Below are 19,434 nucleotides of genomic sequence, written 5' to 3'. Positions count from 1 at the left end.
GATGAGTGGTTAATACACATGCACAGCTGCCTCTTTTGGTGACCTTTCCCTGCTGCTTCTATGCTCAAAGCTATGAAGCAGATCTACAAATTGCTTACTAAGTGATATTGGCATTTTCACAACTGGCAGACATTATCCTGTGAAGCCAGGCTTACTTTAGTCACTTCAGATGCCACACAGGAGAATGGGGTGAAAGCACAGGAAGGGATGTTAGTCACTCGGTCGTGTCTGACTCTGAAATCCCACGGACTGTAGCCCGCTAGGCTCCTCTGCTCTGTCCATTGGGATTCTCCAGGCAAGAATACTGGAGTGGGTAGCCACTTCCTTCTCCAGGGGATCTTCCCAACCCAGGGATCAAACCTGGGTCTCCTGCATTGCAGGCAGATTCTTTACCATCTGAGCTATCAGCGAAGCCCCAGAGGAAGGGGAGAGACCCTTAAAACTGCCATTATGCATTATTCACAATAGCCAAGACATAGAAAACAATACATTTATACTTTTGAATGTGATAAAAATATTCTTCATCCATAAAAAAAGAAAACCCTGCCACTAGCAAGAAGATGGATGACCTTGAAGGCACATGCTAAATGATGTCAGACAAGAAAGACAAATGCTATATGATCTCACACATACATGGAATCAAAAGAGGCTAAACTCATAAAAACAGAGAATAGAATGGTGATTTCCAGGGACTGGGAGGAAGGGGATATGGAAAGATATTGTTCAAAGAGTAAAAAAATCCATTTATAAGATGAATAAGCTCTGGGGATCTGATATATGGCAGGGTGACTATAGTTAAAACTACTGCCTATACACTTGAAAATTGCTAATAGAGTAGGTTTTTAATTTTCTCATCAAATAAAGATAATTTGTGAGGTATAGAGGTGCTAACTAACCTTATTGTGGTAATCATTTCCCAATATATATGTGTTTTCAAATCATCACAGTTTATACCTTAAATTTGCACCAAGGTTATATGTCAATTATATCTCAATAAAGCTGGAAAAATATCTCAACTGTTCAAAGCCAGATCATGTGTGGACAAAGAAGGGATGGCATCCTGAGCCAGAGCTTAAAACTCACTTGGCAGTGGAGCTTACTTAAGTAGCTTCCACTCTGAACCACTGTGGGGAACAAAGAAGTCTTGATCTTCTTAATACTTTTCTCAGTGATAATTATATCTGCCTTATTATCTATGCATTTCCCTTTTAATCTTCCATCTTCCTTCACTATACTTTAAGTTCTAAGAGGTCAGGAACATATTTGTTTTGCTTCCTTTGGTTTATCCAGTGTGTAGTTCAGGGACAGGCACACAGAACAGGCACTCAAGAAATGTTTGTTTGTTTTTAGACCAAGATTGAATGAAAGAGTGAATACATTTTTTAATATTCTTTCACTTCAGTTCCTTCTTACTAGCGAAGTGGAGAAAGTATTATGTGTACCTGTTATCTACTCTGACTTTAATATGAGCTGAAACTCCAGCAGGCTTTGCAATCAGCTTGCGCTTGAACAGATGCCAGGAAATATCCTGAAGTCAGCAGAAGGCTGCTACCCATCCCAGCAGTCCTCACAAAGGCGCTCCACTTCTGTCGGTATTAGAGCAGGTAACTTGACTCCATTCATGAACTCACAGTCCCCCAAAAGCACACGAGGTCTCAATGGCAACTCTGGGCAAGCTTCTGAAGGGAGGTTTTCACACGCTCCTTAAGCTCCTGGGCCACTACAGGCCTTCTACTATTACACTCATCAGGCAGTGCTGTTATGTGTGACAGAGTAACACGAGAGCGGGAGCATGGCATGACTTGCTATATTTAGGGGAGAGGAAATGGGCCATACTGAGAAAGGTCACAAGGAGTTTGTTCAGAAAAATGAAGGCACCACTTATGCATCTGTATATACAAGGGGTGCAGGAGAGCACAGTACTTTAACGGCTTGGGTTCTGGAGTCAGTTTGCCTAGGATCAACTCTCACCTCTGCCCTTACTATCTATATGACCTGTGGCAAGTTACTTAACTATTCTCAGCCTCAATTTTCTCATCTGTAAAATGGGAAAAAAAACCTTCTTTACATAGTTGTATATGATTTACATGAGAAAATATGGGTTAAAAGCTTAGCACGTTCTCTGGAATATAAATGCTTAATAAATGTTTGTTTAAAAAAAGCATAGTAATTAGGAAATTAGCTTGAATCCAAACAATCTGTGTTTGAATTGAATGGAAGTTCCAAAGAAGCTTCTACATAATATGTTTCTCTACAGTTAAGCCTTTTATTTTTTCTTTTCATAATGGTTAATAACTCTGACTATGATTTTTAACTTACCAAGCATATGATATCATCAATTAGATTATTAACATTACTGAAAGGCAAATGACTTTATACCTATTGTACAGTTAAGAAGGGACACCAGGTATGCCACAGTCCATGGCATCATAAAGATTCGGACACAGCCGAGCAACTAAACAACACAGTTAAGACACTAAGTGAAGAAAGATGAATGACATTAAGAAAACTCAGAACAAGGATAGGGTGGTAGAATTCTCTAACTCCTAGTCTACCAAAAAAAAAGAAAAAAGAACAGACTGAATACTCCAAAGTGATGAAAAGTATTATTTCATTGTGTCTAGTCAAAAATGAGGTACTCTACAGCATCATCTTCCAACAAAATTGAGATGGGCCACATCTGAATAACTGACTCCCTAAACCACCGAACCTTAGTCCTCACCGGGAGGGGGGGAACCCTGTATCTCTAAGTGCCTATAAAAATTTCAGTGTCACTCTGCTCTCAGTACACATTTTTCATGAAAGACAGTGAGCGATTTCTGCTTTTGAGTCCTCCTTATTCCTCCTCTTCTGCTCCCCCTCCTCCTCCTCTTCCTTTCTCTTTCCTTCCTTCCCTGTTCTCACACATGCACAAACCAATCAGAGTTTAACACCCTGTCTCCAGAACTTCCATTAAATATTAGTCTCTTCTATATGGAGAAGGCAATGGCACCCCACTCCAATACTCTTGCGTGGAAAATCCCATGGATGGAGGAGCCTGGTAGGCTGCAGTCCATGGGGTCGCTGAGGGTCAGACACGACTGAGCGACTTCACTTTGACTTTTCACTTTCATGCATTGGAGAAGGAAATGGCAACCCACTCCAGTGTTCTTGCCTGGAGAATCCCAGGGATGGGGGAGCCTGGTGGGCTGCTATCTATGGGGTCACACAGAGTCAGACACGACTGAAGTGACTTAGCATTGGTATGAAGAACCTGCCATCTGAAAACTCTCTGGAGTGCTTCCTAATGTCTGATACTATCCATCCCTTAGTGCTCATGCCAGGGATTTCTGAACTGCCTAGGATGGCTCCAACCATCACTAAAAGCCATGCCTAGTTCAGATGCTGCTATGAAAAGTCTTTATACATTTTCAAGGGATTAGGGTCCTGGAAGAAATCATACCAGTAAAAGGGATAACAGTAAGATTCTTCCCCTCAAGCTAAAGGGCTTTAGCTGGGACCCGAGATGGGTGAAGTATTGTGTTACTCTGAAGAGAACAAATTAATCTTCTCTGACTGGTGGGAGGGATTCTGCCAAAGGCACAGCTAAAGGGAAAACCAGCCCCTACTCTGTGATGACACAGTAAATAACAAGGCAACATTACTACTGAAGTGCTGACCTAACTCATAAATTGTACCCAGCCTCTGGGGAGCAATTTCTGCTGATTCGCTGCTTGTGCATTTAAAACAAACAAACAAAAAGGAAAGAGGAGTGGACAGGCATTGATACTGCTGGGGATAAACACGTTGAGAGTAAAGCTGGTCTTTACCATCCAAATTGTCAAAAGACTTTGTGAAGGTTAGAATCCAGACACAGGCTGGGCCTTGCCCCAGCAATTATTAATTTTACACCAGATCTGCTTCATACTATCATTTAGTTTCCAGAAGGGTTTGATTGCACCTGGGAATCATTTGTATGGGGGTTAAAAAAAAATCCTTCTTTGTAAGTTTGTCCCTAAAAAAAATAAATAAATAAGGAAGTCTTGAGGTGGTTGAAACAGAATTTTGTTGTTCAATGGAATGCAGAAAGTTCTTTTTGCTCTGTGTTCAGTAACAGGATCTACATGAATTTCAAATTCCTCAACTGTAACACACAATGAAGACTAACATTTCTTCTGTTTTGCCAAGAAAATTGATCTGGTTACTTCCAAGAAAGACCATAAAGATCCTATATCTAACTCGGGCGCACCTCTAGAGACACACAGAGCAGCAGAAAAGAGCTACAGAAAAGCCACTCACCCTCTGCATCTTCTGGCCGGGTAAGATCGATGACACCTGGGCCCAGCTTTCCATCTTCACTTGACTTTCCTGTTAACTGGGGCCCCAAATTTTCAAAGCGTGTTCTTTCCTAGAGGAAAGAATAACCAGAGACTTATTCTAGCTTCCAAAGCAGCCACTTTTTCCTTCCAATTTCTATCTTGCTTAATGGATGAAACTTGAATTTACAAACATCATTTCTGACCAACTGGAACTCAGAAAACCTTTCAGGAAGATTCCACTAAAGCCTGTTTGTGGCACCAACAGTGCTGACAGCACCTAAACCATAGTAGCTCTAAGGAAAGGACATCTGTGGCAGGAAACCTGCCAGGGCTGTACTGCACATCTTCTCTTGGTTGGATTTGTTCCAGTAATCTAAAAGGAATGCAACTGAAAGGTGTGAGCCAAAAGCACAAAATTTGAAAGAGCAGTTTCCATTAGAATATATACTGTTATTCAATGGGGAGGGGAAATTTCCCATTTAGAGATCAGAGTTTGCATTGGTACTCCTGGAAAAATACAAATCAGAATTTTAGGCAAGAAGATTTCAAAAACAAATATTTCAAAGCAGGCAGACTAGATGACGGCACTGATACTGTATTTTGTTTAGGAGTTTGAACTGTAACTTCCTGGTAAGTGAGAAGCAGGACACCACTCCCCGCCAGCCCTTGAGTCAGGAAAGTTAAACACTTCTGCCATTACACTAGGAAAACCCAAAGGTGTTCTACTTGTTAACCTGTCCTTCTAGGAGCAGTAGACTGAAGCATCACAATGAGCTCTCCTTCTGTCGCTCTCTGGATCAGTAGCAGAGAGCTCATTGACCAGCATTAACATGGTGTTCTTGTCTGCAGAAAAACAGCACGTGTCTCCTTCTCTCCTCCTTGTTTCTCTCCAGACTCAAACTTGGCTTTGTGTTGTGCTTATGAATGAATGAAACCTTGTTGTTCATTACTATGAAACAATATTAAATGTCATGTCAGCTTGAATTTACAGACATGAAATAGCAGCTTCCAGCTCCGGGAATGGTTCCTGCATGTTATACTTAATGCATTATGCAGCAGTAGAGTGCTGATTGCTGTTCAGTCTATTGTTCAATGACCTAGTTCTGTACTGAGCATGTTCGGCATTAGATGGAAACACTCTGAGTGTTCTCTTCTGTAAGATGTTTAGAAACTTGGAAATATTCTTAAAGAGCAAACATACAATTACTTGATAGAGGCTGTGTCTCATTTGTACAGCCTCACTACATTTGTGCTCTCTAATATGATTATTTTTGAATATCATTATATTTCTATAATTAATTCCCATCAGTCAAATTGTGCAGGAAGTCTTCCAGTTCCCCTTCATCATGTAATGTTGAAATCTGTGTTGGAAGAAAATACAGTATAAACCTTGCTTTAATCTAGCACCATTTCTATGAAAGATGGCAACAAAATTATAATCATGAATTTCCCCAGCTGGGTAATACTAGCTAGTTAACAAAAGTGGTATGTGGGAAAACCTCTGAAACATGACACTTATTTTAAAAAAAAGTGAAAATAAAAAGCAAATTAAGTATGGTTCCCCAATATCTTCTTATGCGACAACACTGCTGCACAAGAACAAATTATCCAGATGCAGGCCACAACAAAACGCAACCACAAGCCGTACGGGAGTTGCGCACACTGTTGCCGGGAGGACAGCTGCTTTTAATCAGCCAATTTGGATTACTGAGTAGCACTTTTGGTTGTTATGATGTGAAGCAAAAGAAAGTGAAGATGAGGAGTACCAGGGACAGCAAAATATTCAACCTTTGTTTTATCACATTGTTTCGCATCTCAAATATTTGCATGTGAATGCTTTCCCTATGCTAAATGCAAAGGGAGTTTTGATGTGACACCTGCAATCTTCTTGGAAGAACAACCTTTAGCGTATTTTCATGGGGGGAAAAGCAACTTTCTCTGAAAATCAACAGACCATGCTATCTATCAATATGCATATTTCAAGTACCTTCCTAGTCATTCATTCTCTTTGATTTTACCGGAAAATATTCTCAGTAAAAAAAAAATAAAATCATAAAGTTCCTGAAAGAATATCAATATTTTGACAAGGAAGGAGAAGAGGGAAAATTACATGCCATGGTTTGTAAAATCCTAAGACAACAAAGCTTACATGATGATAATATCTTTTCTTTTATAAAAAATGAAGTGCTCTCACAATTCAGTAGTATCAGCTTGTTTTTAATCATAACAAAAAACATTCAGAACATTCAACAACACATTCTCAGTGTCTTTGAAGTCATACATTTCTCTGACTTCATTGAAAAAATAATCTATGGCAAAGATAGTTTCCTTATAAAATATCAATATTTTGACAGAATAGAAGTCAAGGAAGAATATCCCATGAAACGCTTGTTAAATAGGCAGAAAATAAATCAATGATAAAAATTGTTTTGGGCAGTGGGCTGCATTTTATATTTGGTAATATTAAGCATTTGTGTTTGAGATTAAAGAAGGACCCTGCAAAGCCATGCCCTTTCATATAAATTTCAACCTAGTCTCCCAGAAGATTTCCTTCTTTTCTTCAAAGAATAGCTCAGAATATTTATTTGCCAGCCACATAACCATAAGATAAGAGGGTCTGATGTCTACAAGTTAGTTCAGGGCAGCTGAGCTAAGCAAAGATTTTACCAGTGAGGTTGAACACGAGCCTAGTAAATACAGGATGTGGACATGGGCATAGAGAGAAGTTTAAAGATTCTTTAGTTCCAAGAGGCCCTCAACTTCTGGCCATTAAGAGCCAATGGGTATGTCCCCATTCGGAAAGGCAGACGATGGGTGGCAAGCTCTTAACTCTAAGTTTTCCGTGCACTTGAACAAGTTTTCACAAGGTATATAGTTTCCAAGTAGATATTTTGGAGATATAAACAAAACACCTCAATGCTAATTTTAATCTCAACCCCCCAGGCAGGAAAAATCCCCAGTCTTCATGATGACAGTGAAACGCGCATTTTACATGCAGCGATATGATCAGACACTTACTTATGCATTGTCAGTCACAAACATGCAAGCAACATAAAAGTTATTGAAAAAAATTAAAGTCAGCTCTGCTGTGTTGTAGGACTGTTGGCTCTCTAAGTGCTTTGAAATTATGATGTATGAGGTAGATGTTGCATATTAAATAAAGATATTTAAATGATAAAGCCCCCTTTAGTGAGAGCTGATGAATGTTAAATGTTACAAGCCACAAGACGGTAGCATCCATCATCTTCACATATTATCGGAGTCAATGACGGGGCAGCCTCACTGATGACAGATAGACTGCTGCATTATTATCCCTTATTTCTAGAGTCACTGAACAAACCATTCAACTCCTCAGGCATTATTTTTAACTTTGCATTAAATTAGCAACTTTTCCCTTCCTGCCACAGCAAGATTGATCAATTCTGTCTTTGCATCGGTGGAGAGGGAGAATGAATTTGGGGTAGCTAAAAAATAAGAGGTTTGTTTTCATCTAGGGAAAAAAAAAATCAACTTCCTCTTACTGGCAACAAATGTAAAATTGTGATATGGGGAAAGAACAGCAATGAAACAGTAAGCACACAATAATGGCTTTTCTTTGCACTTAGATAAAAGCTGAATTTTTGATGTGCACAGTATATTTTAATAAAATTTTATATACTATGTTTTATACACTTATTGGCTATTCCATAATAATGTGTGTGCTAACAGTAAAATTGCTCTTAAATTTATGTGTGTTATTTATACGTTCCCACGTAACAATGCTTTTTGTTGTAAAAAATATTCTGTTTATTAATGTAACTTTACAACCACTGCATCCAAGATCCGTGGTAAATTAATGACATTTTTATTATTTTATAGTGTCATTAAATTTTTACTGATCACTCCATCAAACAGAGGCAGTAAAGGCCATAATGTAAACTGGGACACTTAGATCAGGCAGCAGGAAGACATTCCATATAGTCTGAAGAAAACTGCTGGCAATAAATGATATTTATACCATCTTTAAGCATGTGAGAATACTTGGATAAGTTTGGCAAAACTGTTTCAGTAGTAGAGTGGATTGTATACTTAAATAACAGTTTGCTTGCCAGCGAGACAGGCCTTTTTCAAACCATATGCGAGATGACTGATTTCAGCCATCTCCTGAAAAACAACACACGAAAGGTAGCAATGTGCTGGGCACCCTCCCCCTGGATTTCCGAGACTGACCACCCTGTACCACATCTCAGACGATTTCAACATGGTCCTCCTTTCCACAAACCGAAGTGTAAAGCTGCACATGCTGAGAGAGGCTTTTTGTTCGTTGCCTTACAAATAATATTTCATTTGACAAGCAGACATGGCTGGACAATGATGTGATACATTTTATTCCAATGGTTGAAATGAGAGGCACTTTATTAAGCTGCATTCAGAGCTCTTTTACAAAGAATATCTGAATACGAGCTCATCCATAACAGGCACAGAACATGCACCTAAGAGGCCATTACTTAACATTGCAGTTAAAATGGGTAAAAAATAATATCATGTTACTTTCACATGTAAGTTACATTATAATTAGTATACTTTACACTAGCCCTCAGATGTTCTGTTCATATAATATTTGCATATATTTTTTATACAAATATTTTATTATAATGCATGCACATTATATATATATTATACTTTTGTATTTAGAAGACTGCAAGCAGAAAATTCTATGCTCATGTACTCACAAATTTAGAAACACCTACCTCTTACATAGGGATTTTGGTATGAATATTTTTTAAGTTAATAAGAATTTTGCTGACATATCTTAAAATAAATATTTAAATACTAAAGAATCTTTAAAACCATTCAAATCTGTGATAATAAGGACTTTAGCAGAGAAAATTAATACTACAGTGCTACTAGCCATCTTTCTGTGTATTCCTGAAGCAGTTTTCTAAGAGAAGTAACAAATACATGCATTATAAATAGAAATTCTCTAAGGCCTGATGCTGTGAAAGTGCAGTCAATATGCCAGTAAATTTGGAAAACTCAGCAGTGGCCACTGTTTTCATTCCAATCCCAAAGAAAGTCAATGCCAAAGAATGCTCAAACTACTGCACAATTGCACTCGTCTCACACACTAGCAAAGTAATGGTCGAAATTCTCCAAGCCAGGCTTCAACAGTATGTGAACTGTGAACTTCCAGATGTTCAAGCTGTATTTAGAAAAGGCAGAAGAACCAGAGATCAAATTGCCAAAATCCATTAGATTATCAAAAAAGCAAGAGAGTTCCAGAAAAACATCTATTCTGCTTTATTGACTATGCCAAAGTCTTTGACTGTGTGGATCACAACAAACTGTGGAAAATTCTTAAAGAGATGGGTATACCAGGCAACCGGACCTGCCTCCTGAGAAATCTGTATGCAGGTCAAGAAGCAACAGTTAGAACTGGACATGGAACAACAGACTGGTTCCAAATAGGAAAAGGAGTACATCAAGGCTGTTTATTGTTCTGCTTATTTAACTTATATGAAGAGTACATCATGAGAAATGCTGAGTGGGATGAAGCACAAGCTGGAATCAAGATTGCTCAGAGAAATATCAATAACCTCAGATATGCAGATGACACCACCCTTATGACAGAAAGCGAAGAACTAAAGAGCCTCTTGAAGAAAGTGAAAGAGAGTGAAAAAGTTGGCATAAAACTCAACATTCAGAAAACTAAGATCATGGCATCCAGTCCCATTAGTTCATGGCAAATAGATGAGGAAACAATGGAAATAGTGAGAGACTTTATTTGGGGGACTCCAAAATCACTGCAGATGGTGACTTCAGACATGAAATGAAAAGACACTTACTCCTTGGAAGCAAAGTATGACCAGCCTAGATAGCATATTAAAAAGCAGAGACATTACTTTGCCAACAAAGGTCCATCTAGTCAAAGCTATGCTTTTTCCAGTAGTCATGTATGGATGTGAGAGTTGGGCCATAAAGAAAGCTGAGCACCAAAGAATTGATGCTTTTGAAGTGCAGTGTTGCAGAAGACTCTTGAGAGTCCCTTGGACTGCAAGGAGATCCAATCAGTCCATCCTAAAGGAAATCAATTGAATATTCATTGGAAGGACTGATGCTAAAGCTGAAACTCCAATACTTTGGCCACCTGATGAGAAGAACTGACTCATTTGAAAAGACCCTGATGCTGGGAAAGATTGAAGGCAGGGGGAGAAGGGGACAACAGAGGATGAGATGGTTGGATGGCATCACTGACTCTATGGACATGAGTTTGAACAAGCTCCGGGAGTTGGTGATGGACAGGGAAACCTGGTGTGCTGCAGTTCATGGGGTCGCAAAGAGTCAGACACAACTAAGCGACTGAACCGAACTAAACTGAAGGCCACCACAATATTCTGAGATATTATCTATCCTTAAAGTTTCCACTATGTATAAGTTGCTGAGTACTAGCCCCGCTAAAAGGGTTTGCCCATTCATCCGAGCTCCAAGCTTTGGTGTCTTTCCAATCCTGGAAAACTCTTTTTCAAAAGTAAAGACTTCCTTGCGAGAGTTTTCCCCTCACATGACTCCCCTTCCCATCCTCTGTTTATATTAATACAAACTGGTCGGTACTATTTGTCTCACTGCTTTCCTTGCCCCTCTCTGCCTGGTTAATCTTCCAGGCTTGCTGATTCTCCTGCAGAGCCTCTTGCACTGATCCCTCAGTCTGCAAAGCCCAAGTTCTTCATAAACTCTGTAACCTCTCTGATCTGTCTATACTCTGATACACAAAAATCCCTAGCCTTCCCTGTATAATTAGCCCCTAGTTACATGCTATATTAAAGAATTGAGCTTTGGATCATGTGCACCTCCAACTCTTCCCCAACAGCATCAAAAGATTTTTCAAGCCAGGGACTGTCTTGCACCTTTTCGATACATCTTACATAACATTTAGTGTTAGTGTCCGTAAACATTTGCATGTTTTTGCAAGCCCACAGAATTGATTAATCCACATACATCAAAAAACACCTTGTACAAGTGTGTTCAAACAGAATCAGATCAGATCAGATCAGTCGCTCAGTCGTGTCCGACTCCCTGCGACCCCATGAATCGCAGCACACCAGGCCTCCCTGTCCATCACCAACTCCCGGAGTTCACTGAGACTCACGTCCATCGAGTCAGTGATGCCATCCAGCCATCTCATCCTCTGTCGTCCCCTTCTCCTCCTGCCCCCAATCCCTCCCAGCATCAGAGTCTTTTCCAATGAGTCAACTCTTCACGTGAGGTCGCCAAAGTATTGGAGTGTCAGCTTTAGCATCATTCCTTCCAAAGAAATCCCAGGACTGATCTCCCTTCAGAATGGACTGGTTGGATCTCCTTGCAGTCCAAGGGACTCTCAACAGTCTTCTCCAACACCACATTTCAAAAGCATCAATTCTTCGGTGCTCAGCCTTCTTCACAGTCCAACTCTCACATCCATACATGACCACAGGAAAAACCATAGCCTTGACTAGACGAACCTTTGTTGGCAAAGTAATGTCTCTGCTTTTGAATATGCTATCTAGGTTGGTCATAACTTTCCTTTCAAAGAGTAAGCGTCTTTTAATTTCATGGCTGCAATCACCATCTGTAGTGATTTTGGAGCCCAGATAAATAAAGTCTGACACTGTTTCCACTGTTTCCCCATCTATTTCCCATGAAGTGGTGGGACCGGATGCCATGATCTTCGTTTTCTGAATGTTGAGCTTTAAGCCAACTTTTTCACTCTCCTCTTTCACTTTCATCAAGAGGCTTTTGAGTTCCTCTTCACTTTGTGCCATAAGGGTGGTGTCATCTGCATATCTGAGGTTATTGATATTTCTCCCGGCAATCTTAATTCCAGCTTGTGCTTCTTCCAGCCCAGCGTTTCTCATGATGTATTCTGCATAGAAGTTAAATAAACAGGGTGACAATATACAGCCTTGACGAACTCCTTTTTCTATTTGGAACCAGTCTGTTGTTCCATGTCCAGTTCTAACTGTTGCTTCCTGACCTGCATACAAATTTCTCAAAAGGCAGATCAGGTGGTCTGGTATTCCCATCTCTTTCAGAATTTTCCACAATTTATTGTGATCCACACAGTCAAAGGCTTTGGCATAGTCAATAAAGCAGAAATAGATGTTTTTCTGGAACTCTCTTGCTTTTTCCATGATCCAGCGGATGTTGGCAATTTGATCTCTGGTTCCTCTGTCTTTTCTAAAACCAGCTTGAACATCTGGAAGTTCACAGTTCACATATTGCTGAAGCCTAGCTTGGAGAATTTTGAGCATACTAGCTCAAAACTAGCTCATACTAGCGTGTGAGATGAGTGCAATTGTGCAGTAGTTTGAGCATTCTTTGGCATTGCCTTTTTTTGGGATTGGAATGAAAACTGACCTTTTTCAGTCCTGTGGCCACTGCTGAGTTTTCCAAATTTGCTTGCATATTGAGTGCAGCACTTTCACAGCATCATCTTTCAGGATTTGGAATAGCTCAACTGGAATTCCATAAGAAGAACCAATTTTATAATAGTTCAAGTTTGTGTAAGAGATGTTTAGACTTAACCCTCCACATTGTATTAATGATGTCTCTTTGGGCAATAATCATCAAAACAAGGAAATACAGAAAAAGTCCATAAATATTTTGTAAAAGAGGGAAGTGAGCCATTTTAGAAGAATATGCTAGAAGAATACAATTTAATTATACAACAATATGAAAAAGAGGTTTTTGAGTCTGACTTGGAATTTCTGCAGCTTAACACCCACATCTTTGCAAAATCTTTACAAAACACTGGCAAAAGAGGATACTATCCACCACAAATGTGTGGCTTAAAAAGCAGTATACATTTGAAAATAAAAAGGTGTTCTGTTTGTTTCTAAACAGAACAGTGCTAAGTATAATGTTGAGAGAAAGTCTGTGCCTTACTCTGAAAGACTTGCTCTAATTCCCAGCTCTGGACATATCTTGCCATGATGTGATTCTCAAGACACACTACTTAAGCACACAGGTAATTTCCTTTTTATGGACTTGCAAAGCTATCACTTTATTAGTATTTATTTTACATCCTTATTAAAATGTAGTAATTTAAGGAAGGACTGAAAATGAAAGCTTTATTTTAGAAAGTAACCACATGTACTTTCAAAAGGCAATTCTTTTTTTGGAAAGAGTTATTTTGGAGGCAGTGGGATTTACTTTCACAGGGTTATTTTGATGGTCCCAGAGTCAGTTATCACAATAAAAAAAGACTCTGGCTGTTAGAAGTGAGGTAACAAACTTCATTGTTAAATACCATTTTGTCAGCTAAAACTATTAATTTCTTTACTTTTTAATATACTCTTAACACCAAGCTGTGTGCTAGAAATCATGAATAATTTAAGTCCCAAGTTTTCCAACCATGTTTGCTTCTGTAGGATATGAATGGGGTGGAAGTAGGAAAGGGTGTCATTTATTGATCATGTACTAAGGGCAAGGCTCTTTGCAATGACTATTTCCTTTTACGTTCCCACCAATACTACAAGGAAAAATATTATTATTGCTGTCAGTTTTGCAAGAGAAGAGGCTCAAAAGGAATTTTTTATATTTTAAGTCACTTAATCAAAATTTAGGTAGGTATTTGGGCTGAGGTGAATTTAGAATAATAACTCTACAACTTAATTACTATGTGATATCTCTGAGCCAGTTTCCTCATTTGTAAAATGGAATAGAAAATGCACATGCTGCAGGGTTGTGATGATTAAATAAGAGATTATACATGTGAGTGCTTTGCAAATATAAAGCAGCTCATAAAATATCCACTTCTGTTAAATATAGTATTAGTGTTTGCTAAATGTTTCAAAGCTAAACACTAATGAAGATGGTGTCCTGATCTAAAGGCCGATATCCATGCTCCTGTGTCAACAACACAACCACAAAACCAAAGATGCTTTCATTTTTGTCTTGGTTGCTAAGCATCTGAGAATTAAATATAAATTTTAGCCTTAGAAACTATGTAGTACCTGGATCTTTTTTCCCTTTATTTATAAGCCTGCAAATACTCCCCATTATCCACATGCTATGTTTTTGCTGTGTTAGTCATTCAGTCATGTTTGACTCTTCGACCCCATGGATTGTATCCTCTGTCCATGGAATTCTCCAGGAAAGAATACTGGAGTGGGTAGCCATTCCCTTCTCCAGGGGAGATTCCCAACCCAGGGGTCAAACCCGCGTCTCCTGCATTGTAGGCAGATTCTTTACCATCTGAGCCACCAGGAAAGCCATCTATTTACAGGAGGAGAACCAAACTTCTCTGCATGGCTCATATTCCCTTACATGATCTGGCTGCTGCTCTCCTCACCAGATTTATGTCTTTCTCATTCTGATTTAGTGCCTCTGTTCCAAGAAGACAGAATTTCTTGGAGTTTCCTAAATAAGCTACGATATTTTTTGCCCTTGTACATTTGCATATACCATTCCCTCTTCTATTAACAGAATGCCCTTCCTTTATGGATGGCATCATAGTTAGCCTACTCTAGGCCTAATTAAAGCATTTCTTCTGGACAAAATCCTTTATTGACTGTCTTCCACCAGCTCCCCTATTTTGTTCCATCACACCATGTTTATTGAAAAATGCATTATAATTATTGGATTATATGTCTGTTTACAAGTCTCCCCAACATACTTCTCAAGATGTTGTGTCCACGTCTTATTAACTAGAGCATCAGAGCTTCTCATGATGATACTAGGCACTTTGGTTGGTTGCTAAATCCTGATAATGCTAAATTATTTCTTTCTCATTTTTCATTTTTATTTTACTTTAAAATTAAACTATTTTCAGATCTTTTTTGAAAATAGTGAGACAGAGATGATTAAAAGGTACATAAATACAAAGGAAGATATGTAAATCAGTTGAACAATCGAGTGATCTCCTGGTCAGGGTAGGCTTAGTGCTGAAATATAGGAAATCTGCCTAGCTATTACTATTCAAAAGGGCTCTGCAAAAATCTTCCCTAAAATCTCAGTGACAACCATTTCCAAACATTCTTCTTACAGTCTTCCATTTCTGAGCAATCCATCATTAGCAATTCATTCTTGGAATTAATTCATATCATCAATACTTTTATGAAAATACAATAGAATAAATCATTGAGCAAAATCATACTAATTTCAGTTTAAATCCTCTAGAGAAACAAGAAAACCTCTAGGGAAGATAATCCAGATGAAGCTACATAAAGAGAGACATAAAGAATTTGATCAAGGGGGTTCTTTAGGTATTGTAATCATAAAAGGAAATAATTTCACAAGAGTTTGGGAATGGCCAAGCTAAGCAAAGATGGCTGTTAAGGGCTGAACTGCATTCTCTTAAAATTCATGTGTTGAAGCCTTAACCCCAAGTACCTCCAAATGTGGCCCATGTTTAAAGACAGGGGCTTTAAAGAGGTAATTAAATTTAAATGAGGCCATTGTGGTGGACCTAATCCCATTTGATTAGTGTACCTACGAAAGGTGTAGATTAGGACATAGAGAAAGACACCAGAGATGTGTGCTCACAGAGGAAAGGCCATGTGAGGATACGGTGAGAAGACGGACGTCTGCAAGCAAAGGAGAGAGACCTCAGCAGAAAACAATTCTTCCAGAGTCTTGATCTTGGACTCCGAAACTCCAGAATTGTTAGGAAAAAATATCTGTGGTTTAAGCCACCCAATCTGTGGTATTTTGTTATGGAAGCCCCAGCAAACTAGCAATAATACAGTGGCAACTTCTGCCTCTTGTATCAAAGGAATAAGGCAACAAGTTTTAGACATGAGATCCTACTAGCCTCAGAAACAATTCTCTGGAAGTTCTTGCCATTAGGATCTAGGAGTGATTCTATCTTTTGACAGCTAGAGCTAGCTAGCCAGAATTCATCAAAAGTGAGAGTTCTCCCTTTAGGGGAGAAAAGACTTGTAAGGGCTGGCTAGGGCAAAAGTTTTCAAAACTCCAGAAACTAATGCTTGAGGCAAGACACAGAATCAGTAAAGACTGACAAAGTTCAGGTCGCCTGTCAGGAGACTCATACCTGCCACTGGACAGTAAGTTCCTTGGGGGAGGGAAAGTGGCTCTTGATTCTATCTCCAGCTAGGATTGTATCCTATACGCACAGAAGCATGCAGCACATGCCTTCTGAAATGGGCTAGTGTCTGCAGAACTTCTCATGGATATGTTTTATGGAGCTTTCAAAAACATTCTCAAATGATGTATGACAAATTCCCCTCAGGATTTGAAGAGTACACCAAGCTAAGCAAGTTCTCTCTCCACACCCCTGGCAAGGACAGTATCCTGTATATCTCCTGTAACATACACTTAGATGCTTGTCACTGATCATCAGATGATAAATGATAAAGTCGCATTAACTCTGAAGACATGAGATCGTTTTAGGCTTGGGAGCCACCGAGTTAAATTAGTTTCATCAGGATTATAGTGCCTATGCTTTCTGTCTCATTCATATGGTTCTAATATGGTTTTAACCAATTGCAAGGTTATTTATAAGTTTGCAACTCCCAAGTAGAGTTATAAAGTGTTCAGATTTAAGCAAATCCAGTTGTGTGGTAGCCCAACTCCTACTCACATGTGGTTTCCAACTTTTTATTCCTATACAGAACATGATACATATTTGTTCCTGAATATTCTCTGATTAACTATTTGTTTCAATAACAAGTTCACAAAAAGTTCCATTGTAAAACCATACAAACGTCTATTAAAATAAAATACATGATTTAAAAACTGGAGAATTTTATCTCCACTTAAACCACCAGTGAGAATTTATTATACTAACATTTATCACATGAATAAAGAGTATAACAATAAAATGAATGACTAGCTAAGCAAATGTCTTTGTCCAAAAAATTATCTTGGGAATTTTATTTCTTCAAATCTAGGTCTTAATTTCAGATACCTACTCAATTTACAATGTGTACTTTTTAATATTGTTTGTGGAAACACAGGTGCAGTTTATTCAAGTTAAAGACATCAAAGCTATATAAACCAAGAAAGAATATTTTCTTCAAAAATATACCTTCTATTTCAATTTTAGCTCACAAACTGATAAATTTAAAAAATTTTCCCTCAGAAACATAAACACAAAAAATGGAAAAATATAAGGTATTACCACCATGCATTTGTTTTGATTTATGATATATAAATATATCACATCTCCTAAGAGGTTTTCCTATAATTTAAAGAAATATGTGTTCTACAAAAATAACACATATCTTAAAAAGAAAAATAGGGGGTATGGAAAAGCTTTAGTGCTGGAAGGAAATGTAATGTAGAGACCTCTTCATTCAGAGAGCACAGAGCCCAAGAAGCAGAGAATGCTTACCCCAAATCCTACAGCTGACAGGTAACAGATCCAGGACACACCTCTTAGCCTCACACCACTTAGCCTACAGACTACCAGTCTCCTGTTGCTTCCACTTAACTATTGTGTATTGCAAGTGCTCTTTACAAACTATACTGCTGCTGCCGCTGCTAAGTCGCTTCAGTTGTGTCCAACTCTGTGCGACCCCATAAACGGCAGCCCACCAGGCTCCCCCGTCCCTGGGATTCTCCAGGCAAGAACACTGGAGTGAGCTGCCATTTCCTTCCTCAATGCATGAAAGTGAAAAGTGAAAGTGAAGTCGCTCAGTCGTGTCCAACTCTTCACGACCCCATGGACTGCAGCCCACCAGGCTCCTCCATCCATGGGATTTTCCAGGCAAGAGTACTGGAGTGGGGTGCCATTGCCTTCTCCGACAAACTATACTAGCTACTGATTAATTTAACCTGTAAAACGAGGGAGCTGAACCAACTTATCTGTATGGTTTCTTCCAGCTCTGAAATCTTATAATTCTATGATACTCAATTCTTTTACTCCTGACACCCACACTGGAATACACATTAGTAAAATCACTTTGCATGTCATAAAAAAATTTTGAGCAATTATTCATATTCTCAACAAAATCACTCAAAAGATAATCCATTTGTCAAACAAACCTACCAAACCATGGTCACACTTAGCCAGAAAGCATTTGTTTGCTATTTCTGAAATTCCATCTCCACCAGGCAAAAGTGATAAAGGGAAGGGACCTTAAGGAAAGGAAAGGCAAAGGGGAAAGTAAAATCAAAGGAAAATGTTTCCTCTAAATTTGGCATGATATGTCCCTAGTTTGCTATTCATCACGGTGGCACCAGCACAGAATGCATCCATTTTTGTCTGAACGCAAAGTAACATAAATACAAAGATTGCTGGTAAGATGAACTCTTCTTTTCAGAAAAACTAACTCCTTAACATCAAGATTTTGTACATTCTATTAGTATCCCCTTTTATGAAACAAAAAGTACTAATAAAGTCGCCTGAAGTCACAAACACCTTTTCAAATAAAGAATAAAAATAACCCAAGACAGTCTGATTATTTGTGAAAGAATCTTTCTTCAAGATTAAGCAAAATTAAAATTTAGAAACTATGTTTCATTTCTTGAAAATTAAAATAGTTTAAAATTGGAATTTTTAAAATGAGTTTAAAGAAGAAGAAAATATTTAGGATCCCATTCTAAATAGTGCTCCAACATGGCAGCATTACAAAGGACAAAAGATAGTGCCCAACTGTGGCAATATGTGTTAATTGTATGGTTTTCCAAAGATGTGGGAGAACTGATATCAATTACAGTATAATTACCATTACTTCCAACAGAGTTAACATGTAGTTACTACAAAGTAACATACAATTAACTGGTGTCACATTGCACACCAGACTAAATAAGATACAAATTAAAAATTCCCAAATGTAGCCATAATAGTCTTCTATCTCTTAAAAAAAATAAAGTAACAACTTTTCTCTAATAATGTCACAACATTTTTCAGGAATTGGTGCAAATATTTCAGAGGATGAAACCAAGACATGTAAGTTAGAAAAAATCATTTTTAGCTATACAATGAAAAAGTGCTTAGGGAGAGAGATGTAGTAGAAAAAATTTAATAACCTAAAGCTGTTGTAAATGAAATTAGAATTTTCCTCATTTCTTTCAGTTCTTGAAAATTAGAGAGTTAAGTTTTAAAACCAAGTTCAAGAACTTTCGTAGTTTTTACTGATACCTAATATTTTCCAGTTATTTATCAACACCAGATAGGAGCCTGGTTTAGCTTAATGGTGCTAGAAAAAGACAC

The 19,434-nt window shown here is 38.4% G+C and overlaps 1 protein-coding gene across 25 annotated transcripts in view; it reads right to left on the bottom strand.

The window, feature by feature from the left end:
• The window catches only part of SOX6 (SRY-box transcription factor 6), an 843,047-nt gene that overhangs the window by 45,485 nt on the left and 778,128 nt on the right, over nt 1-19,434 (bottom strand). For all 25 annotated transcript variants that reach the window (XM_061440698.1, XM_061440700.1, XM_061440695.1 and 22 more), the window contains one exon: nt 4,279-4,387. In XM_061440698.1, coding sequence (XP_061296682.1) covers nt 4,279-4,387 — 109 coding nt within the window. The remainder of the gene's footprint in view (nt 1-4,278; nt 4,388-19,434) is intronic.

The sequence above is a fragment of the Bos javanicus genome, chromosome 15 (genome assembly GCF_032452875.1).
Source record: "Bos javanicus breed banteng chromosome 15, ARS-OSU_banteng_1.0, whole genome shotgun sequence".
Taxonomy (NCBI): Eukaryota; Metazoa; Chordata; class Mammalia; order Artiodactyla; family Bovidae; genus Bos; species Bos javanicus.
Note: the sequence above shows the minus strand (reverse complement) of the source record. Positions and strands in the feature narration are given on the sequence as shown.